The sequence below is a fragment of the Coffea arabica genome, chromosome 11c (genome assembly GCF_036785885.1).
Source record: "Coffea arabica cultivar ET-39 chromosome 11c, Coffea Arabica ET-39 HiFi, whole genome shotgun sequence".
NCBI classification, from domain to species: Eukaryota; Viridiplantae; Streptophyta; class Magnoliopsida; order Gentianales; family Rubiaceae; genus Coffea; species Coffea arabica.
In genome coordinates this window covers 44,310,440-44,328,538 of record NC_092330.1, presented here as the reverse complement: position 1 = coordinate 44,328,538, position 18,099 = coordinate 44,310,440, and the positions used below count along the sequence as shown (strand labels likewise).

The 18,099-nt window shown below is 39.3% G+C and overlaps 4 protein-coding genes across 12 annotated transcripts; 2 read left to right on the top strand and 2 right to left on the bottom strand.

Annotated features, from left to right (window-relative positions):
• Positions 1–39: 39 nt before the first annotated feature.
• Positions 40–4,284, bottom strand: LOC113717027 (E3 ubiquitin-protein ligase RGLG5-like). 7 transcript variants are annotated; one of them, XR_011823075.1, is made up of 13 exons: positions 3,643–4,282; positions 3,305–3,549; positions 3,132–3,216; positions 2,917–3,057; positions 2,716–2,829; positions 2,532–2,629; positions 2,157–2,236; positions 1,972–2,077; positions 1,715–1,842; positions 1,460–1,634; positions 927–983; positions 288–835; positions 40–197 (listed from the first exon to the last, which is right to left on the bottom strand). XR_011823075.1 is itself a non-coding variant. In XM_072070849.1 (13 exons), the coding sequence occupies exons 3-13, from the start codon at positions 3,530–3,532 to the stop codon at positions 752–754; spliced, it is 1,296 nt and encodes a 431-aa protein (XP_071926950.1). In that variant the 5' UTR covers positions 3,533–3,540; positions 3,643–3,692; positions 3,828–4,284; the 3' UTR covers positions 40–751. The 7 variants fall into 7 exon arrangements, 5 of the variants coding, with proteins under 5 accessions (XP_071926950.1, XP_071926948.1, XP_071926949.1 ...); XR_011823074.1 differs by having other exon boundaries at positions 40–563; positions 681–835; positions 3,643–4,281; XM_072070849.1 differs by having other exon boundaries at positions 40–835; positions 3,305–3,540; positions 3,643–3,692; positions 3,828–4,284.
• A 402-nt stretch (positions 4,285–4,686) lies between these two features.
• LOC113716922 (uncharacterized protein At3g49055-like) lies at positions 4,687–10,446 on the top strand. Its single transcript, XM_072070845.1, has 5 exons — positions 4,687–6,630; positions 6,728–6,804; positions 7,304–7,415; positions 7,571–7,687; positions 9,758–10,446. Exons 1-5 carry the CDS (start codon positions 5,233–5,235, stop codon positions 10,109–10,111), a joined length of 2,058 nt encoding a protein of 685 aa, XP_071926946.1. The 5' UTR covers positions 4,687–5,232; the 3' UTR covers positions 10,112–10,446.
• A 928-nt stretch (positions 10,447–11,374) lies between these two features.
• Positions 11,375–16,332, top strand: LOC113717139 (serine/threonine-protein kinase AFC2-like). 3 transcript variants are annotated; one of them, XM_072070811.1, is made up of 12 exons: positions 11,375–11,605; positions 12,802–12,988; positions 13,609–13,635; positions 14,119–14,272; positions 14,373–14,421; positions 14,505–14,619; positions 14,856–14,947; positions 15,129–15,285; positions 15,370–15,434; positions 15,556–15,653; positions 15,743–15,845; positions 15,956–16,332. In XM_072070811.1, the coding sequence occupies exons 1-12, from the start codon at positions 11,507–11,509 to the stop codon at positions 16,103–16,105; spliced, it is 1,296 nt and encodes a 431-aa protein (XP_071926912.1). In that variant the 5' UTR covers positions 11,375–11,506; the 3' UTR covers positions 16,106–16,332. The 3 variants fall into 3 exon arrangements, with proteins under 3 accessions (XP_071926912.1, XP_027097603.2, XP_071926913.1); XM_027241802.2 differs by having other exon boundaries at positions 11,376–11,605; positions 15,120–15,285; XM_072070812.1 differs by lacking the exon at positions 12,802–12,988 and having other exon boundaries at positions 11,467–11,605; positions 15,120–15,285.
• Positions 16,333–16,812: 480 nt separating this feature from the next.
• On the bottom strand, positions 16,813–18,013 carry LOC113717141 (NDR1/HIN1-like protein 13). The gene has a single exon (XM_027241805.2). It carries the CDS (start codon positions 17,896–17,898, stop codon positions 16,942–16,944), a length of 957 nt encoding a protein of 318 aa, XP_027097606.1. The 5' UTR covers positions 17,899–18,013; the 3' UTR covers positions 16,813–16,941.
• Positions 18,014–18,099: the final 86 nt, after the last annotated feature.

Sequence of the window (18,099 nt, the reverse complement as noted above, 5' to 3'; positions counted from 1 at the left end):
TTTAGTACCAGTGCCGAAATATGTTGCCGAAAACAAGCGTTAGGAGCCGGCCACAAGCTGTGGACAGACATCGAAGACATTTATTGGAATTCCAAGTGCATCACAAAAACATTTCTTAGACCACATCTGGATACCCACTCAGGAGTATTATCAAGATTTGTTGGACTCATCTCCCTCGCCCTCTACACTTCGAACAGCTGTATAATCAGACAAAATTAAATCCCATCCTCCCAAAAAAAAAATTACATGATCTAAAAGCATGACCTTAGAGAATCAAGCCGGATTACATGATGCACTGAGCCACGGTATGGTCTTCGAGCAGCGCCACCATCCAATCGTTCGTTTCTACCAAGATTAATCAATAATATTCTTAACCAACTAGTGTCTGGTGCGTCAGCAAGGAGAGGAATCAACCCAGAGACGAACAGAAAGTTCCACGGAAATCTTGATTAAATTAGCATTTCACTTGGGATATCTTTATTGGCCTTTGCCAATCAGGCGCTCTTGCTCCAATAAAAAGTGGCCTGATCATATCAATCAGAGAAGCCCCGTCTTCCAGGTTCCTGGAAAATGAAAATCTTGTGATTACCGTCAAAGCACACTGAGGAATGATACTACAGAAACAACTCCACTAACAGAGATCAATAAGCGAAAAAGTTTATTTGTCCATGCAGAAAGACCATGAAATCTGTGAGCAGCATGTGCTGAACACAGCACGATGGAATGAAGAACGTCGGATCCCCGCATACAGCTAAGAATAGAGCTTTATTTTGATTGTTATTGGCATCTGGCATATTGGGCATGACTGAAGATCTATTCCACAGTTATAGCAAGCCTGTCCGATGATGTTCTTTTTGTTAGATTAAAGATAGTTAAAAAAGAAAGGATTCATTGAGTAACAAATTGTCACATTATATCTCGTATACCTGATGCCCACATTCAAATGCCAGGCCCTTAGTACTGCCTAGACAATTGGTGCAGACCTGTCAAGAATAATAGGATTAGAAGAGATGAAAGTTTGAACTAGGGGGCGGTTGGCAGGGAAATGAATTACAAGGTGCGGGTTATGGTCTGGCTTGTCAGGATTTATTCCGCCAACATTTGAGGCTCCAGAAGGTTTCAACTAGTTCATAATCATACATTTTATCGTATCAAACTAGGTTCCGATTAGTTTAGACTGATTCATGTAGATAATAATCTTTCATGTAATACATGTCCAGTTTGCTTGCAACATGCCCAGAACAAGTTACTAGAAACCAGAGAATTCAGTGTGGAGATTGGGGATTGTCTTAATGACTCTTGCACAGCAATGGTTTGAAGACACTTGCGCGGTACAACAAAATTAATCTGCGACTGTGATAGTTACTCGAATTGAACACAGTTTTGTTCACGAATAAAACATTACAGCAGTTATTCAGGATCACTGGAAAACTCCTGCAACGAATATATCTTTGTTTACCTTGTTATCCAGAAGAGAGCTTGATGATGGAGCCTTCTGAGCAGCAATCTCAGGGAAAGGATAAGGATAAGATTGAGCACTACGCTGGAAACTGTTCGGACGACATGATTTCAAGCTGCTGCCATAAATAGGAGGAGGAAGAGGTCTCCTGCCTGGAGCCTTCTTTGTTTCGCATCTGATGATGTTACTGGATCAGAGACCGTATATAAAAACCAATATATGATAGTCTGCAAGCGAAAGTTTTCAAATTTGTACCCCAACATGCCGAGTTCAATCGTAGCTTTGTACTGAGAAGGTATTTCCATCAAGGCAGCAAGAGCAAATTCTGCTTGTTTTCTCGATGGATCCACGTCCTTTGACATAATCTCCGTAAAATTGACAAACTGGACAGAGAAAAGTTTAGAACACACAAGTTTATGGCTTCCTAGTGATACATTTAGGATCAGGCAAGTCACATGAGAAGTCAATGCTGTCATTAGTTTCAGTAACTGAATGGCCAAGTTACTGCTGACCTGAAAATTATCAAATGCTCTTGCAGGGATGTTATCATCAAACTCCCTCATCATGTCCCAAGGACCATCTCCAACCCCAACTAGAACTATTGATAATGGATAGTCACTGCAATTGCAGATGCATTAGAAGATGAATGTTGGTAAACTACGCTATAGCTTTTCTCGAGCTCAGTATGCCACTCTACCTTGCTCTGACAATGGCATCAACTGTCTTCTGCTCCTGTTGACTAAGTTGGCCACGGGGAGTCTCAGTACTTCTTGTCACCTAGAGAGTAGGTGTAAGTAACGAAAGATGTCATTATTGGTTAACATTTCCATTCAGAAAAAGCCTGAGGCACAAAAAATTGTCGCAAAGCCATAGGTGAAATTCAGAGAACATTATTCCCCCCCCCCCCCCTCCCCAACAACCATGAAGATGACGGGAAGTAACCATGAAGATAGAAGCTGAGATGCCCCATTCCCATCCAACTACGATAACTGAGAAATAAGGGGATTAAGCAAAAGTGGAAGTGTGAAGCAAATGAATTTCACAGTTAAGAAACGGTAGAGTAAAACATTACTTGTCCATCAGCAATTATTAGCAAAACATGATATTGGCCAACACTGTCCTCTACGATTCTCATAGCCATTTCAATGATAGGTGCAAAAGATGTTGGTCCTGCAACAATGAAGGAAGAAACTTCGAGTGTAAAATAGATGGAAGTCTGAGGTACACCTAACAGTTGACCCAAAGCGAAAACGCACCTGAAAGTCTTAGACGGGGAACTAATTCCCTGTATCTTCTAAGCACTTCTTCAAATCCATTACAAGATCTAGCATCTGGATAGAAACTAAATACATCTTGATCATGTGTTGAGGCTGCATGCAGAAATAAACACCTTTACGCAAGGTATATACAGATCAAAACCTGAACATCTTGTATGTAGATAAACTCATATTGCGTACCATCTCCAAATCCGAAACACGGAATCAAGTTGTCCTCATCAAAGGCAGATAAGGTTTTCCCAATGATGGAAATTGCCTGCTCATAGGGATTCTGAACATTTCCCATATGATGTAAGCTTTTGTGCTTGAATGACCTTGCACCTAGTTTTAGCTGAAACCATTAGCTTACTGGATGAAGCCATTAAATAGCAAAGCGCAGAAGGGAATATCAATACCTGTCCACTCATTGCTCTTTGTGACATCAATACCAACTATAAGGTTAGATGACTCTAATCCTGCCTCGGACAGTGCAGCTGTTACCTAAGGTAGAGATTCACTAACAGCAGTTGATGACGTTTGGACATAATTTGGAGAGCAAAACAGAACACAAATCTTCAAATGGCCTTACCTGGTCTAAGGTTTCATAGTTATCGGCTATCCTCGAATATCTGCTATCTGACTTCTGATATGGCTGAGGAGTCCGGGCACCATAGTTGAAGGAAGCAGGTGCATGGTGAGGCTGAGGGGTGTAATACGGAGGCTGTTGAGGGTATGGTGATCTCTGGTAACCAGCATAGCTAGAAGAAGATGAGCTGAAGGACGAAATGTTTCTCCTACTCGAACTTGCACTTCCCATCAGTCGCACTACAAAGCCTTCAAAAAGAAACTTTAAAATCTCCTGCAACAGCAATCTAAAGCCCACAAAAACCTTCAAAAACACGAACCAAGATTGATTCGAGAACTCACAATGAAAACAAAACTTCTGGCTAGAGGAGACCTTGGAGCAAGGTTGATATCTAGAGACGGAGAGTTGACCAAGTATGGAAAAGCAGGAACAGGAAATTACAGACCAAATGCATCATTTGGCGGGTCGAAGTCATAATTATGGGATTTGGAGCACTCAGAAAAGGAAAGCAAACAAAAGCATTTACCTTTATGATATTTCTTCATTTGAGAAACCTCCTAGAAAATGTGTAATAGTACATAACCTAATTGAGGAGAAAATGATAGGTGGGTTCGGAGAAATAGAGCACGGACGAGAAAAATTGCATTCGGAGAATGAGTCATCAAGAACAGTCAACTTTATGCTTGTGCCGATAGCATGACTTTGAGTCTTGGGACCAAACGCATGGCTTATACAACGGAAGAGCAAGTAACACTACTGCTAGCTTCATCACTTTGCTGAAGCTTCTTAGAAGAAGCAAGAGCTAGTCTTTAATCCTGAGTCGCCTCTAGAGCGAATTAACTAAAGTTAAACTGTAAGAAACACTTGTCATCCTCCCACGGGAGCAGGGTAGAGTGAAAACCAACTAGAACCAGCCAAATCTAATGGCGTCAAAAGCACCACCTAATTGTGTTATGGAGAACTGCTAAGGCAATTATACCACGTCTGTCTGTCTGTCCATCTTCCTTGATTCGTTGGCTTGAGAAGTCAGATGAACATTTCTCGTTTTTCTATCTTTTTCCCAGTTTTGCATGAAGGGACTATTAATTAGTCAACAATAATGCTTCACTTGTTGATTTATTCTGTCTAATTCAGCACAGCTCAGTTGTTGTAATGATTTTTAATGTAAGTTCTTATAATTTTAATGTAATTCTAAATTAGTTATAGTATAAGTTAATAAAATTCAGTTCACATCGAAGTTATAGTAACATTTTAAAAGTTGAATTGGAAATTCCCTGATCCATTTATTATTGTGCAAGTTCTTGGGAAACTTGATTGAATGAGAGGTTATAACTTATAATAAGAAGGATCCTGGGAACAAATATACTGTAAATTCGATATCATCAAATAGGTCAGGTCCCACTCACTGGCACTTGGGCGCATTTTTGACATAGCCGTGCACCCGCCAAGCCAACAGCGGGAAGCTTCCTTCTCCGCTCCGTCATCTGCTGGTCAGTCTCCGTCACCGTGACTCTGACTCACCAGAAAAGAAAGAAAACCAATAACTCCAAAAACTTCTCTTTAATTCCCAATCCAGCCGTCCAAACCCCCCACGCGTCACCATCACAATAATCAATAAGCCAAAAGCCAAAATGCATCGAGTAAAGAATAAACCCGATTAACCGAACCCAGACTGGTAGTTGGTCTCGGTTTAGCTGTCTCTGGATCCTCTGCATCTCCAGCTCGGCTCTCAAGTTTCACTCGCATTTTCAGAACCTGAAAATCGTCGTTCTTTAATATCTGATTTAAGTTATCGATTCCCCGTTTGTTTTTTTGGACAATTATTGACGTTAGCAAGACTTCGGAAGCCGCCGGTTGTAGCGAAGTGATTTGTCAGTGGAAAATTAGGTTTTTTTTTTCTTTTTTGCTTTTTTTTTGGGGTTCAGTAATTAATGGCGGGGGCCGGTGATGAAGAGCAGGATGCTGTATTAAGCGACGTGGAGGAGGACGATCCGGTGTCGATTGATGTAAAATCGACGGCGCCGGAGGAGATTTCCGTCGAGAAATTTAAAGAGCTCCTGGTGGAGCTTGATCGGGAGAGGCAAGCGCGGGAGGCGGCGGAGAATTCAAAATCGGAATTGCAGGTATCGTTCAATCGGCTTAAAGTTCTGGCTCACGAAGCTATACGAAAGCGTGATGAGAGCTCAAAACAGCGGGACGAAGCGTTGCGGGAGAAAGAGGAAGCGTTGAAGACAGTTGGGGAAGTGACGTCGGAATTGGTGGAAGCCAATAAGGGTAAAGATGAGGTTTTTAAGCAATTGGAGGACGTCTCGAAAGCAAAAGATTCGTCGAGGTCGGAGATTGAGACTGCTGCATCAATGTTGGTGAGTGGGATTGAGAAAATATCAGGAAAGGTGAGCAATTTCAAGAATTTCACAGCTGGTGGATTGCCCAAGTCGCACAAGTACTCTGGATTGCCCGCAGTGGCTTACGGAGTAATTAAGAGGACTAATGAGATTGTTGAAGAGCTTTTGAGACAGATTGAATTGACTACAAAGTCGCGGAATGAGACTCGAGAGCAGATGGAGCAGAGGAATTACGAGATCGCTATTGAGGTTTCGCAGCTTGAGGCCACCATAAGTCGGTTGAGAGAGGAGGTTTTGAGGAAGAGCTCGGAAGTTGAGAGTTTGGAGAGATCAGTGGTTGAGAAGGATGACAAATTGGTTGAAATGCAAAGGGAATGGGCCGAGAAGCATAGTGTGATGGAGAGGGAAGAGTTGGGATTGAGGAACTTGGTGACTGAGTACGATGACAAGTTGAGAAGCATGGAATCGAAAATGGGGTTGCAGAGGTCGTTACTGATCGAACAGTTGAATTATGTTACCAAAATACATGAAGAGATATCAAATGTTGTGAAAATAGTGGATGCGAACAAGTACTCTGAGTTATCGGAATCTTTGTTTCTTGCAAAAGAAACGGATTTGGAGGAGAACATTAAGGCATCTTTGGCAGGAATGGAGTCTATATATGAACTTAGTAGATTTGTTGTGGAAAGAACGAGAGATTTGATACAGGAGAAGAATGGGGAGGTCAAAAGTCGAGATGAAATGGTTTCTCAGTTGGTGAGGGAGAAAGAACAGATCGGATCATTGTTGAGAAGTACTTTGTCGAGGAGAACGTCTGTGGATTTGTCTTCAAGGACAAATGAAATGTTCAAAGTTGCAGAAAATGGGCTAAAAGCAGCTGGCATAGATTACAAGTTCAGCAATCACCTTGGGGAGGGCAAAGTTCCAGCTCCTAGTGATGGAGTTATTCCTGTGGATGCAGAGGAAGATGAAGTGTATGCCTTGGTAAGTACGTTCTTTTTGGTTGCCTTGATTATTCTGGAATGAATTTTTGAATTTTCATTTCTTCTTTACTGACTATTCTTATATGTCATCAATGAAGGCTGGTGCTTTGGAGAATATCATTAAACAGTCTCAGGTTGAGATCATTGAGCTAAAGCATTCTATGGATGATCTAAGGTACCTTCTGTTAGCCCTACTGCCCTTATCTACAATTGGCATTGCCTTGTTGATAAATGAGATAGACAATAAAAGTCACCTTGACTTTTATGCATCTTCAGAAGTTCCTTAAGATTGAAATTACATGACACAGAATGCTGTTATTAAATTTTCCCATTCCAGTTAAGAAATAGCCAAACTAGCTTACTCATAGACATGGTAACAAGTTTTTGGTTTGTTTTCTAATAATCACATATCAGAGAAGATTTCGTTAGTGAATGATGAGGATATTGTGGTCTTTATGGAAAGAAACCTTGATCAAGGCTTTTCCAGCATCTATAGTAAATTGTATGTCTTGTAGAGTTAATTTATTTTGAGCCCCCCCCCCTCCCCCCTCCTTCCTCTTCCGGTGCATGTAGATTCTTTGAAATTCAGGATACTGCCAGCAAATTTCTGTGCTAACAATCAGTCATTCTCTTTCTCTCTCTCTCTCTGTGACATATTTCTTTGCTGAATTAAGGGCAGAGTCAAATTTATTGAAGGAGCAAGTGGAATCTCAAACAAAAGAGCTCAATCATTGGAAGCAGCGTGTGGATGAGCTTGAAGAGAAGGAGCGAGTTGCAAACTCTAATGTTAGTATATCTGCTGTTCTTTTCAATATGCTATTTTACCATTATGTAGTTTCATATTCCAGAGATTGACTGGCATTTGGCCCTTATTTTTGTTGTAGTCTTTTTCATTGGTACATCTGAAATAACTCTAAATTGATATTCTTAATTGAATCTAGGTTGAAGGCCTTATGCTTGACATTTCTGCTGCTGAAGAAGAAATCACAAGGTGGAAGGTGGCTGCACAACAAGAAGCAGATGCAGGTAAAGCTGTTGAACAAGAGTACACGTCACAGGTAATTTTTGTTCTGATTCTAACTTTGGACCTTTACACTGTATGCCTTTACCACATCTTTTCACTTGGGATCTTCATACTTTACTGAGCATGCAGTGTAATTTGAGCGCAGGGTTGCTAAAGATTTCCACTTATATGATAACTACCTTCACCCCAGGAGTAGTATTACATGATTTATATGTGTTGCCTGCAGTTTCTTCTTCTATTTCAATCTTACTTGTAGTAGTGCTTATGCATGAAGAATAAATGATGGTGAATTCTGAATTTCTTTGTTCCCCTTTTTTTGATGGAAGAGGTGTACAACAATAACATTTATAGTTATTTGCTCTGAGGAGTTGGGTGTTTTTTGTTTTTAATGCTTTCAGGTAATGAGTAAAATGTTTGCACAGTTCAGTGACCAAACTGTGCCATTTTAGATAATTTAGTGATCATTTTTGCCATTTACTGGTGATAGAATAGTAGGACATTTGGCCAAGCATGATGGAAATGAATGCCAACCTAAAAGAAGGAACACTTGTGCTTGAGAGAAGCTCAGTAGTGATAATAATATTTATTGTACCATTTTGATATGTATAAAAGCAAGGCTGAATTGATGATGCAGCACGAAGACTTGGTAGGCACAACAGCTTTGTAGAAAAGCTCAGATGTGGAATTTCACTCGAATTTAAAATAGCGACTTGGAATAGACTGAGAAAATATGCTTTAACAAGATGAAAATCTGATTAGCAATTCTACGAATCACTCCTAGGAATCTTTAGGCGTCACATCTAAAGTAGGATGTATCACACAATCCTAAGAAAGACATTGAGCCGGGAGGAAAATTTTATTAATGATAAAATCTGACTTCCCTTTGTGGAGAAGTCATTATTTCTAGGTACTAGAACAAAGCCAACTCCAATCCTAATTAGGACTCCTACCTAGAATAAATTTCTAGTAGAAAGCTAAGTTTTCTTATTCCCCCATGACAACTAAAATACTAATTACCAAAAATAATTACTAAACAGAAAATTACCATAAACATAAAAATCCTGCAGCTAACCAAATTACTAAAATACCCCTGCTGGTGAAAATCAAGAAACAAACTCGATAGGATTCAAATCAACTCCCAAGTTGGTTCCTTGTCATCAAAAGCATGCCAAATCTATGCATGGGCATTCGATACATCTTTCCCACACCTCCTATAAACCTTAGTAGATTTTTGCCACTTATCTCTATGAATTGATCTAAGTACGACGAATTAATTGTAGTTGTTTAAGATACAGAAATATGATTTGCCCTCTCTGGTTTGTCAAGAGATCTTTTTAGTTGTTCTATCTTTTTTCTTGATTCAAGAAAAATGAATCTCTATGTTGTACTTTGATCATTGGGTGGAATGCTTGGTAGAGATACATATTACTGTTGTTCATCTTTGTTAGTTTGGATGCTTAAAATAAAATTCCCTGTACTTTTAGCACCCCTTTCCCTTGCGTCTCCGTAGTCTGCATGTCCATTTTCCCCCGGCCAAAACAATTAGACCATCACATGAATGAGAAAGTAAAAGTTTACTGCAAGAGAGGGACTTCTGTTCTTCTATCATGTAACCTGTCAGGCTCCCATTCTGGGAGACTGATGCGTTTTCTTCCAGAAATATCTCGTTTGAATGAATGTGAGGACGTGACGGTATAGTCTCTTTCCCAAACAAAAACAGAAAAAAAAAAAGGCTAGTATAGTCCAGCAATACTACTGTATGGCTCAAAGTTGAAAATGATCCATTGTCGTGATTGGGTCCTATAGATTGCTAGTTTTCTCCTTTATAAAATATGGGACTACAATTATTGGGTACTTTTTGCACATTTGTTGAAAATTATTAACAAAGTTTAGAATTGCAAATTTAAAAATGAGGTTTTGGGATATTCATGCAAGTTTGAGAATACTTGGTCCATGACTGCTCTACGTCCCTTTTTTTTGGGCACAATGGAAAGCTCTGTTCTCTGCATCATAAAAGTTGTTCATATAAGTTGTGATATATGCTTCTAGGAAAGACCATGTCAACAATAATACTTTGCTGACATTGTTCTGAATATCGTTGCAGTTGTTAGCCATACGCCAGGAACTTGAAGAGGCCAAGCAAGCTGTCATTGAGGCCGAGAAAAAGCTGAAGTTCAAAGAAGAAACGGCAGCTGCTGCCATGGCTGCTAGGGACGCGGCTGAGAAATCTTTGAAATTGGCTGATATAAGGGCAACTAGGTTGAGGGATAGAGTGGAAGAACTGACTCGTCAGCTTGAAGAGCTGGATACTAGGGAAACATCGAGATCAGGCCTATCCAGGCCTAGATATATGTGCTGGCCATGGGAATGGCTTGGGTTAGATTTTGTAGGCTTCCACCGAGCTGAAATACAGCAGGAAAATACCAACGAAATGGAGCTTTCTGAACCTTTACTCTAGTAATTCCTTTTCTTTTATTAATTTCTACTTTACGATTCTCTCTCATACAGTATTTTGTTTTCTCCCCAGATGTATGCATTGTAATCTTCCAAGATCTGAGCTGTTAGACAACAGCGGTGTATAGTAGATTCATTCTTTAGGACCTTGGTCAGGTGAAGGATGAAGCCATCTTGTTAACCTGCACACACTAGACACGAACTCTTAAACATCAAGCGAACTTTTTGTTCAGGAGACAGGAATCTCCATCATTTACAATTGTTTTGAGCATCAGTTTGTCCCCATGATGTTTATCCTCGCTAATTCTTCAAGATGGCTCACATTTTGCCTTGATTGTATGAACTTGTATCTCTGATCTATGGCTAGTGTTGACATGTCATCATAAAGTGAAGATGCATCATTAGGTCTGGTCTAAAACTTACACCTTTAGAGCAGAATGAATAACATAATTCAGGGAATCGCTCTTAAGAGAGTTTGTTTAGGTTCAAGGTTCGAATTGTCAATTGGTGGTGGAACGGGTGCAAGAAGGATCTTTAATTGAGGGTGGGTGAAAAGGATGTAAGAAGATTAATATATATATATATATATATATATATATATATATATATATATATATTCACGTAGTTACCTAGTTACTAATAGTGTTTCAAGCTTTAGGTTCAAGTAGAAAATTCTGTTCACACAATTTTTCCTTTACCAATATCCATAGAATTTCGATTTGGGAAAATTATTGTAAAATCATCGTCTATGCTTTGAAATTTGAAGCAATCCTCAAAACCTTTGCATAAAATTTTGTTGATTACATCTTCTCAAACGGTCAATTAACATTACAACTCTTTATCACCTTAATAATCTTATAGTTTAGTTCCTGTTTGCAGAAGTTCTAATCTAGTGAAACGAACGGACATAACTAAAATTGTAAAACAAATTGATCAGATTAAAATTTCAATCCGGTGAAATTCTATCATTGGTGCTCTTGTCCTTAGGACATGGGTTCACAAATCACAAGCGAGGAGATTAACATTTGGAGCATTCCCAGACAAAGAAAATTGAAAGAACAAGATGGCATCAATAGGGAGGATGAATAATTTCAGTGGTCATGTAGAATATCCAAAACAAAAGGGTCGCCAGAACAAATTAAGCAAATACAGAGATGGATAAAATTAACTCAACCACAGTTGACAAACCCAACCAACATTTAACCAAACATTAACCATGGCTTAATGGACGGCTTGGATTGATCCTCCAGTCAATCCTACGTCCGAATAAATCTCAACGGTCTGGAGCTCCAGGAACTCTGATACACCTCAATCACATCAGGGAGCCTTTGGCCCTTAATCTAGGGTTAGGGTTTCAAACCCCCATTCTCTGATTCTATGCTCGAGCTAAAATTGATCTATGGAAATGCAGTTCATGTCGGATTATCCACATTCTCATATGGATCGGAGACCAAATAAGCGTCCCAGATTAGCTTGGGACCCATCTCATACCCCGAAGGTGAAATTCTTCCCCCACTTCCTTTTATTGATTTATTTTTTAGTTTAATTTTCTGAGCCATTTTAGCAGGGGTGTCAATAAATTTGGCAACTTTTTTACTCAATTATGGTTTTTCTAGAATTTGTAGCTTGATTAACTAACTAATATCAAGAAATGAAAAATCGAGAATATGACAAAAAGAAGGAAGTACAAGTTTTGCATATCGGATGTTTCATTTGTAGATTGACTGGGAATGCAACTTTGATATCATAAACATGTTTTCATTGATTTTTTATGGAAGCCTTATAATTTTGCAGTTGACTATCTTTGTGCTCTTTTGTGTGTGTGTGTGTGTGTGTATGGTGATTACTTTGGTCCCTCTTTTGCGTCACTCTGAAATTCAACGATATATATTGTTGATCTCTTTCTTGAGATGATATATATCAGGTCTAGTTGAGATAAAAATCTTGGCTTTTGAATTTTAAGAAGGCTAAGTTGGACTTAATGAAGATCAGAATTCTTTTTTAAGCGAGCATTAGCAGGAAACCTGTTAAAAATTCTTTCTTGTCTGAAAAAAAATGTTTATTTAACTTTTTTCTTTTTATTATGTTGTTTCAGTGTTGTTATTTAGGCCCCGTTTGGGGTTGCGGTGCTTTTGGTAAAAAAAAAGTACTTTTAAGTGCTAAAAGTACTTTTAAAGTGTTTGGTAAATATCATCCTATAAAATTAAGAGTAGAGCTTTTAGCGTTAAAAGCACTTTTAGCAAAAGCTTAAATTTGGTGCTTTTAGAGTAGATTTTGTGATTTAAAAAATAAAACATCAAATTTAATCATCTTATCCTATATTATGAACCAAATAAGAGATAAACACTTTTAAAAATTTTCAAATTACACATTATCGAATACAATAAGTACTTATTGAATTATATCTCCAAACAATATATTTAAAAGCACTTAAGGAGTTGATAAGTACTTTTATTAAAAGCTCTACTAGAAAAGTACTTTTCAATAAGCCACCGCAACCCCAAACGAGCCCTTAATAAGATTGGCTCATGAGCTCTGAAAACTTTATGATTGATAATTACTTTGGTAATTTCTTGTCCATGTTGCTTTTGAGGGAGATCAAAAGTAATTTGATTTGAAATGTAATCAGTAGCTGAGGGAGAAGCTTTTATTTGATATTTACTTGGCAAAATATGAATGAATGGCTGTGTGTAGGCCCAATCAGGAATATATTATGGGCAAGAGGTTGGCAATGTGTCAAGCTTTGGGCATTCAAGGGTACCTCAAGACCATGGTAATCTATATGTAAAGGGAGTGGCTCAAAGAGGATCTCCCCCGTGGCGAGATGATGATAAAGATGGACATTACATGTTTGAGCTTGGAGAGAATTTAACTACTCGCTGTAATTACAGTTTATTTTCTTGTTCAAATTTAGGCATCTGTACATCTATGTGATGATTCTGTTTCTGCATGCTTCTCGATACATTTTTCTTCTGTCAACTTTCTAAGTATTTTTGAAGAGAGGAAAATGAAGAGGGAAGAAAGAACTAACTAAAAGACGATTAAGCTCCCCCCCCCCCCCCCCCCAAACAAAAAAAAAAGGTTGGTAAGAATGATCAATACAGGAAAATTGAAACGTAATGGAGACATTATACAACTTCAAAATATAATTTTAAAATCTGCATTGCGATTGGTAACTTTTGGAATTTTATTAGGTAGAAGAGAAAATTGAGGAACCCTTATTTCATTTGGTTTACTTGGTGCTCCTTGCTATAGTACCGGAGTGTGATGACCAAATAAATGATGTCTTGCTTTGTGATTGGGATAGTGCTGTCCAATCAAATGATCCTTTGGTCAACCCCGTCCTCACCTTAGGGCTTCTCCTAGAAGAGTGCATCTAAAAACTATTGTATTGTTATGTTAACAGAGTTCTCTTTGAAAATATGCTTTTGATGTTGTTAATGTCTGTTTTGTTGTCTGGTTGAAATTGTTAGTTTCCTTACCCTGTTTTTGTGCTTGCAGATAAGATTCTAAGAAAGATAGGAGAAGGTAAGTCTTGACACTTCTATAGAAGATCCTTTTAAACACCTATAACTAGGGCTGCAAACGAGTCGAGCCGAGTCGAGTTTTGGCCTTATCGAGTTGAGCCTTGACTTAATTTCATCGAGCTCGAGCTCGACGAGCTGGTAATTTTCAACCTTGAGCTCGAGCCGAGCTCGAGCTCGAAAAAAATTAAAAATAATTATTTTATTTTTTAAAAAATAAATAAAATAATATTTTTTTTTAATAAATAATAAAATATTAAGGATATTTATGTAATTTTACTATTAAAAATAAAAATACAAAAAATAAATATATATATACTCGAGCTCGCGAGCTAACGAGCTTAATGTTTTGAGCAGCTCAAGCTCGATATTGATCGAGCTCGAGTCGAGCTAGCGGCTCGATTCGTTTGCACCCCTACCTATAACTATTATGGTCTATTCGCATAATTTCTCCTCTTATGGAGAGTATGCTCCTTTAATGTGACAGGTACATTTGGTCAAGTGCTAGAATGTTGGGATAGGGAAGCCAGGGAGATGGTTGCAATTAAAATCGTTCGAAGCATCAAGAAATATCGTGAAGCAGCGATGATAGAAATTGATGTGCTCCAGTTGCTTGGGCGGTATGACAGGAGTGGCGGCCGGTAAGCTCACCTCTACACTGTTTTCCACAGTATGTTTAATTGACTTTTTCTTCACGCAATTGTGAATTTCTGGGTGGTTAAGTGAGTTTATTCCTTGCAGTTGTGTCCAATTACGGAACTGGTTTGACTATCGTAACCATGTTTGTTTAGTAAGTATACCAATATGATTTTCTAACTTTATAAATCTTCTGGGGGGTTTTGGCTTGTGAATGTATTTAAATGGTCTCCACAGGTGTTTGAGAAGCTTGGGCCAAGCTTATTCGATTTTCTACGCAAAAACCATTACCGCTCTTTCCCGGTTGACCTAGTCCGTGAGATTGGCAGACAACTATTGGAATGTGTAGCATGTGTGTCTCAAAACTGTCACTTACTCTCTAGTAGGATATATGAAGCTGTTTGCTTTGGTAGCCTACGTGTTTGTAGCTTCCATCTCATTCTCTTTTCCATTCTGATTTTCTGGTGTTATATCTGAACTTGTTATTTTCATGCTGCATGTTTTTGCTTTGCTGAGTTTTGTAATGTCACGAGCTTTGTTTTTATGAGATTGTGATGCTATGAGTGTTTATGTTGATTTTTGCTGCAGTTATGCATGATATGCGTCTCATTCATACTGACTTGAAGCCGGAGAACATTCTCTTTGTCTCTCCTGAATACATCAAAGTACCTGACTACAAGGTACATTAAGCTTCTAAATTCCAACAATAGTTGTAGTTCCTTGCTTTCTTAATGGTCTCTGTGCGTTTTGCATCTCTGGGTATTGTATATTCCATCTTCAGTATATTCTGTTTCTTTTTTTCCCTTTTGCTTTCCCCTTCAATCTGCTGTTAAAAGTTCTATTGGCGGTCAGTATTTGCAGGTTGCACCATGGTCATCAAGAGATGGGTCGGTCTATAAGAGGTTGCCGAAGTCAAGTGCTATTAAGGTCATTGACTTTGGTAGCACTGCATATGAGCGCCAGGATCATAACTATATTGTCTCTACTAGACACTATCGTGCACCTGAGGTTATTCTTGGTATGGTGATGTCCTTTTGCTCCAGTGATGATGGACCTACATATTTTGAAAGTGACTCAGTGGTGATTTTTCTGTTTGTTTCAGGTCTAGGTTGGAGTTATCCTTGTGACATTTGGAGTGCTGGTTGTATCTTGGTGGAGTTATGCTCGGTATTTTGACTGACTGAGTAGTTAATTTACCAGTTGGTTAAATAGCTGCATACTGTTGCTCAAGAGAGTTTATGCAGGAAATGCTCTATATTTATCATACAAGTCTCTGTTCATTCGGCAGGGTGAAGCTTTGTTTCAAACACACGAGAATTTGGAGCACCTGGCCATGATGGAGAGAGTACTTGGGCCTTTACCACAAAACATGTTGAAAAGAGTGGAGTGAGTGGCCTGTTTGTGTTTGATGCTGAAGTTCATATCTTTGTTATGGTTGGCTCTCCTTAGGCTAAAATTTTACTTGATTGATGTAGCCGACATGCTGAGAAATTTGTACGAAGAGGTAGACTTGACTGGCCTGAAGGTGCAACCTCCAGGGAAAGTATCAAGGCTGTCATGAAGCTGCCACGCCTTCAGGTGGGTTGTCATGTTTTGTCTTTCTTATATTTTTCATTTTCATTTTATGGTCTTTGAGGATCCTACTTTTTGTTCTTCTCGCTTCTACTTATAGTTTATTAGCATTGCAGAATTTAGTGATGCAGCATGTGGATCATTCAGCTGGGGATCTCATTGACCTCCTGCAAGGGCTCCTCAAGTATGAGCCTTCACAAAGGATGACGGCTCATGAAGCTCTGAGGCATCCCTTCTTTACTAGAGATCAATTCCGAAGATCTTAAAAGTGGAAGAGACCATTCAAATTGTGAGCAATTTGTACTTGGAATATGGATTCGATTTGCGACTGAATCCGTGATATAGTAAATAATCCGTTGCAATATATTGAGATCTTTGCTCGTACTATGATATTCATATTGGATATTCTTCATCTTGTAAAATGTTCTTGGTCAATTTTTTGTCAGTACACAAAAGAGAAACCTTCAGAGAATTGAAGTGGTAATTATGGAGATTTTAATGGTTTTGGGTTTCGCAAAATAAGAGGCAAAAATAATACAATCAGATTGCCGTTTCTGATCTACTTTGATAACCAGATCTACCATAGCTGTGCTCGTGTACGATGTGTTCTACTTGGTGAATTATTCGCTGTTATAATTAAGAAGTAAGGAGGAGGAAATAACCCTCGCGTCGTTGTATGCTAGTGTCTAGTAGTGCGTCAACTATTAGCAGACGAAACAGACTAGGAAGAGTACGAGCTGAATGGAAAGAAGAAACCTTGCATGGAATATCAAACTCGCAGACGCATTCAGTATTTGCTCCTGTTGGAATGCCTGATCTCAATTACTTTTTTGGGTTATTGCAGGCAGCTGGAAAAGACGATAATCTTCCAGGAAGGAAGCCCCTTCTGACATGCTTTTCCGGTAGATATCAACTTGTTTCAAATCTTATTCAAACAAAGGACTAGATGACAAATTAAATCCAAGTCGTCTTAAAGACAGAATATGACATCCATGTCAACCAAGAAAATGACAAACTGCAGATCAGCCGTTTCTAAAACTAGACTCTCCCACAAAATAGATTCTTCAGCTCACCAATTTTCACCTCTTTGTCAAGTTTCCTTCTAACGCTTTGTTGTGCATTTTTTGCTTATCAATACACCCGAGGGAGGACCAGTTAGCGTTATAATGCAATGGGTGTACAGCCAATAAGAATACCTCAACGCTCCACCCAAGTTCGACCTTGCTCTGAACAGACCCTTCACGTCAAACTTCACTCCTCCACTGTTCATTTGCCTCGCCAGACCTTGGCTTGGGGCAATGGGAAGCCTAACTTGACTAGTAACCATGTGAATATCTTCAAATATGGATTGACCCCTATGTGCCGTAAAGGGCTCAACATATCTCGTAGCTATTAAGTTTGATTCATAATAAAGATCCATTATCACATAACTGAAGTCCACATTCACTTTCTTGTTTGGATTGGTGAAGTTTGCTAGTATGGTAAGATCAGCTTCGAGAAGATACCCCGTGTCAAGATAGGCTGCATTCAGAGTTGCCGTTGAGATGTCGAATTTTGGAAGCCTTGGGCGATAGACTAGATAGATGATCAGTACTGCTAGACCTGCCACTATGACTATGATCCAAAACAGAGTACAAAATGCAGCAATTATCCAGGCTACAGGTCTAGCCTTACGTGTAGTATTCACTGGAAGAGGAGATGGCCGCTGTTGGCCCTGCCCTTGTTGCGACCTTGGGTCCTGCTCTGGGTCATCACCATGTTGGCCGAAATGATGTCCTCCCTGATGAAGCTGCGGTAGGGGCATTTCGCCTCCGTGTTTACGATGAGTCGTGGTTTTGGGTGGAATAACTGGTTGCGGCAGGTGATGTCTGGATGGACGTGGCTGGAGGGGTGGTTGGAAATGAGGGTGATGGGTATCATGTGGCCGTGGTGAAGGCTGAGTAAAATGGCCATCAGGATGTCTAGGGCCTTGTGGCGGCAGCCTTGGCCTCTGTTCTTGGAGCTGTGGATATGGTGGTTGTGGAAGAAAATGGGGGTTGGTCTCATGCTGAGGATACATGGGTGGTTGTGGAGGTTAAAGCTGGGACGTCCAAGATGATGAAGAGAAATGCTTTGTTCTGGATTGATCCCACGTGAAGAGATAGCTTCAAGGAAGAGTTAAGAGTTCGTCGAATTGGATGGAATCATGAAAAGGCAAAGAATCAGAGATTAGTTAAGCATGGAAGGCAAGTAAAATCTTATTCTTATTGATGCCTTCTTC

What these genes read in the sequence shown, in the direction of transcription:
- LOC113717027 (XM_072070848.1), bottom strand. Translation starts at nt 3,532, where the DNA reads ATGGGAAGTGCAAGTTCGAGTAGGAGAAACATTTCGTCCTTCAGCTCA. An exon ending in TCCCCGTCTAAGACTTTCAG is followed by an intron (nt 2,630 to 2,715) that starts GTGCGTTTTCGC and finishes TCATTGTTGCAG; the next exon opens with GACCAACATCTTTTGCACCT. An exon ending in TAATAATTGCTGATGGACAA is followed by an intron (nt 2,237 to 2,531) that starts GTAATGTTTTAC and finishes CCTACTCTCTAG; the next exon opens with GTGACAAGAAGTACTGAGAC.
- LOC113716922 (XM_072070845.1), top strand. Translation starts at nt 5,233, where the DNA reads ATGGCGGGGGCCGGTGATGAAGAGCAGGATGCTGTATTAAGCGACGTG. An exon ending in CATTCTATGGATGATCTAAG is followed by an intron (nt 6,805 to 7,303) that starts GTACCTTCTGTT and finishes TGCTGAATTAAG; the next exon opens with GGCAGAGTCAAATTTATTGA. An exon ending in AGCGAGTTGCAAACTCTAAT is followed by an intron (nt 7,416 to 7,570) that starts GTTAGTATATCT and finishes AATTGAATCTAG; the next exon opens with GTTGAAGGCCTTATGCTTGA.
- LOC113717139 (XM_027241802.2), top strand. Translation starts at nt 11,507, where the DNA reads ATGGAAATGCAGTTCATGTCGGATTATCCACATTCTCATATGGATCGG. An exon ending in AGAGAATTTAACTACTCGCT is followed by an intron (nt 12,989 to 13,608) that starts GTAATTACAGTT and finishes TTGTGCTTGCAG; the next exon opens with ATAAGATTCTAAGAAAGATA. An exon ending in ACTATTGGAATGTGTAGCAT is followed by an intron (nt 14,620 to 14,855) that starts GTGTGTCTCAAA and finishes TTTTTGCTGCAG; the next exon opens with TTATGCATGATATGCGTCTC.
- LOC113717141 (XM_027241805.2), bottom strand. Translation starts at nt 17,898, where the DNA reads ATGTATCCTCAGCATGAGACCAACCCCCATTTTCTTCCACAACCACCA.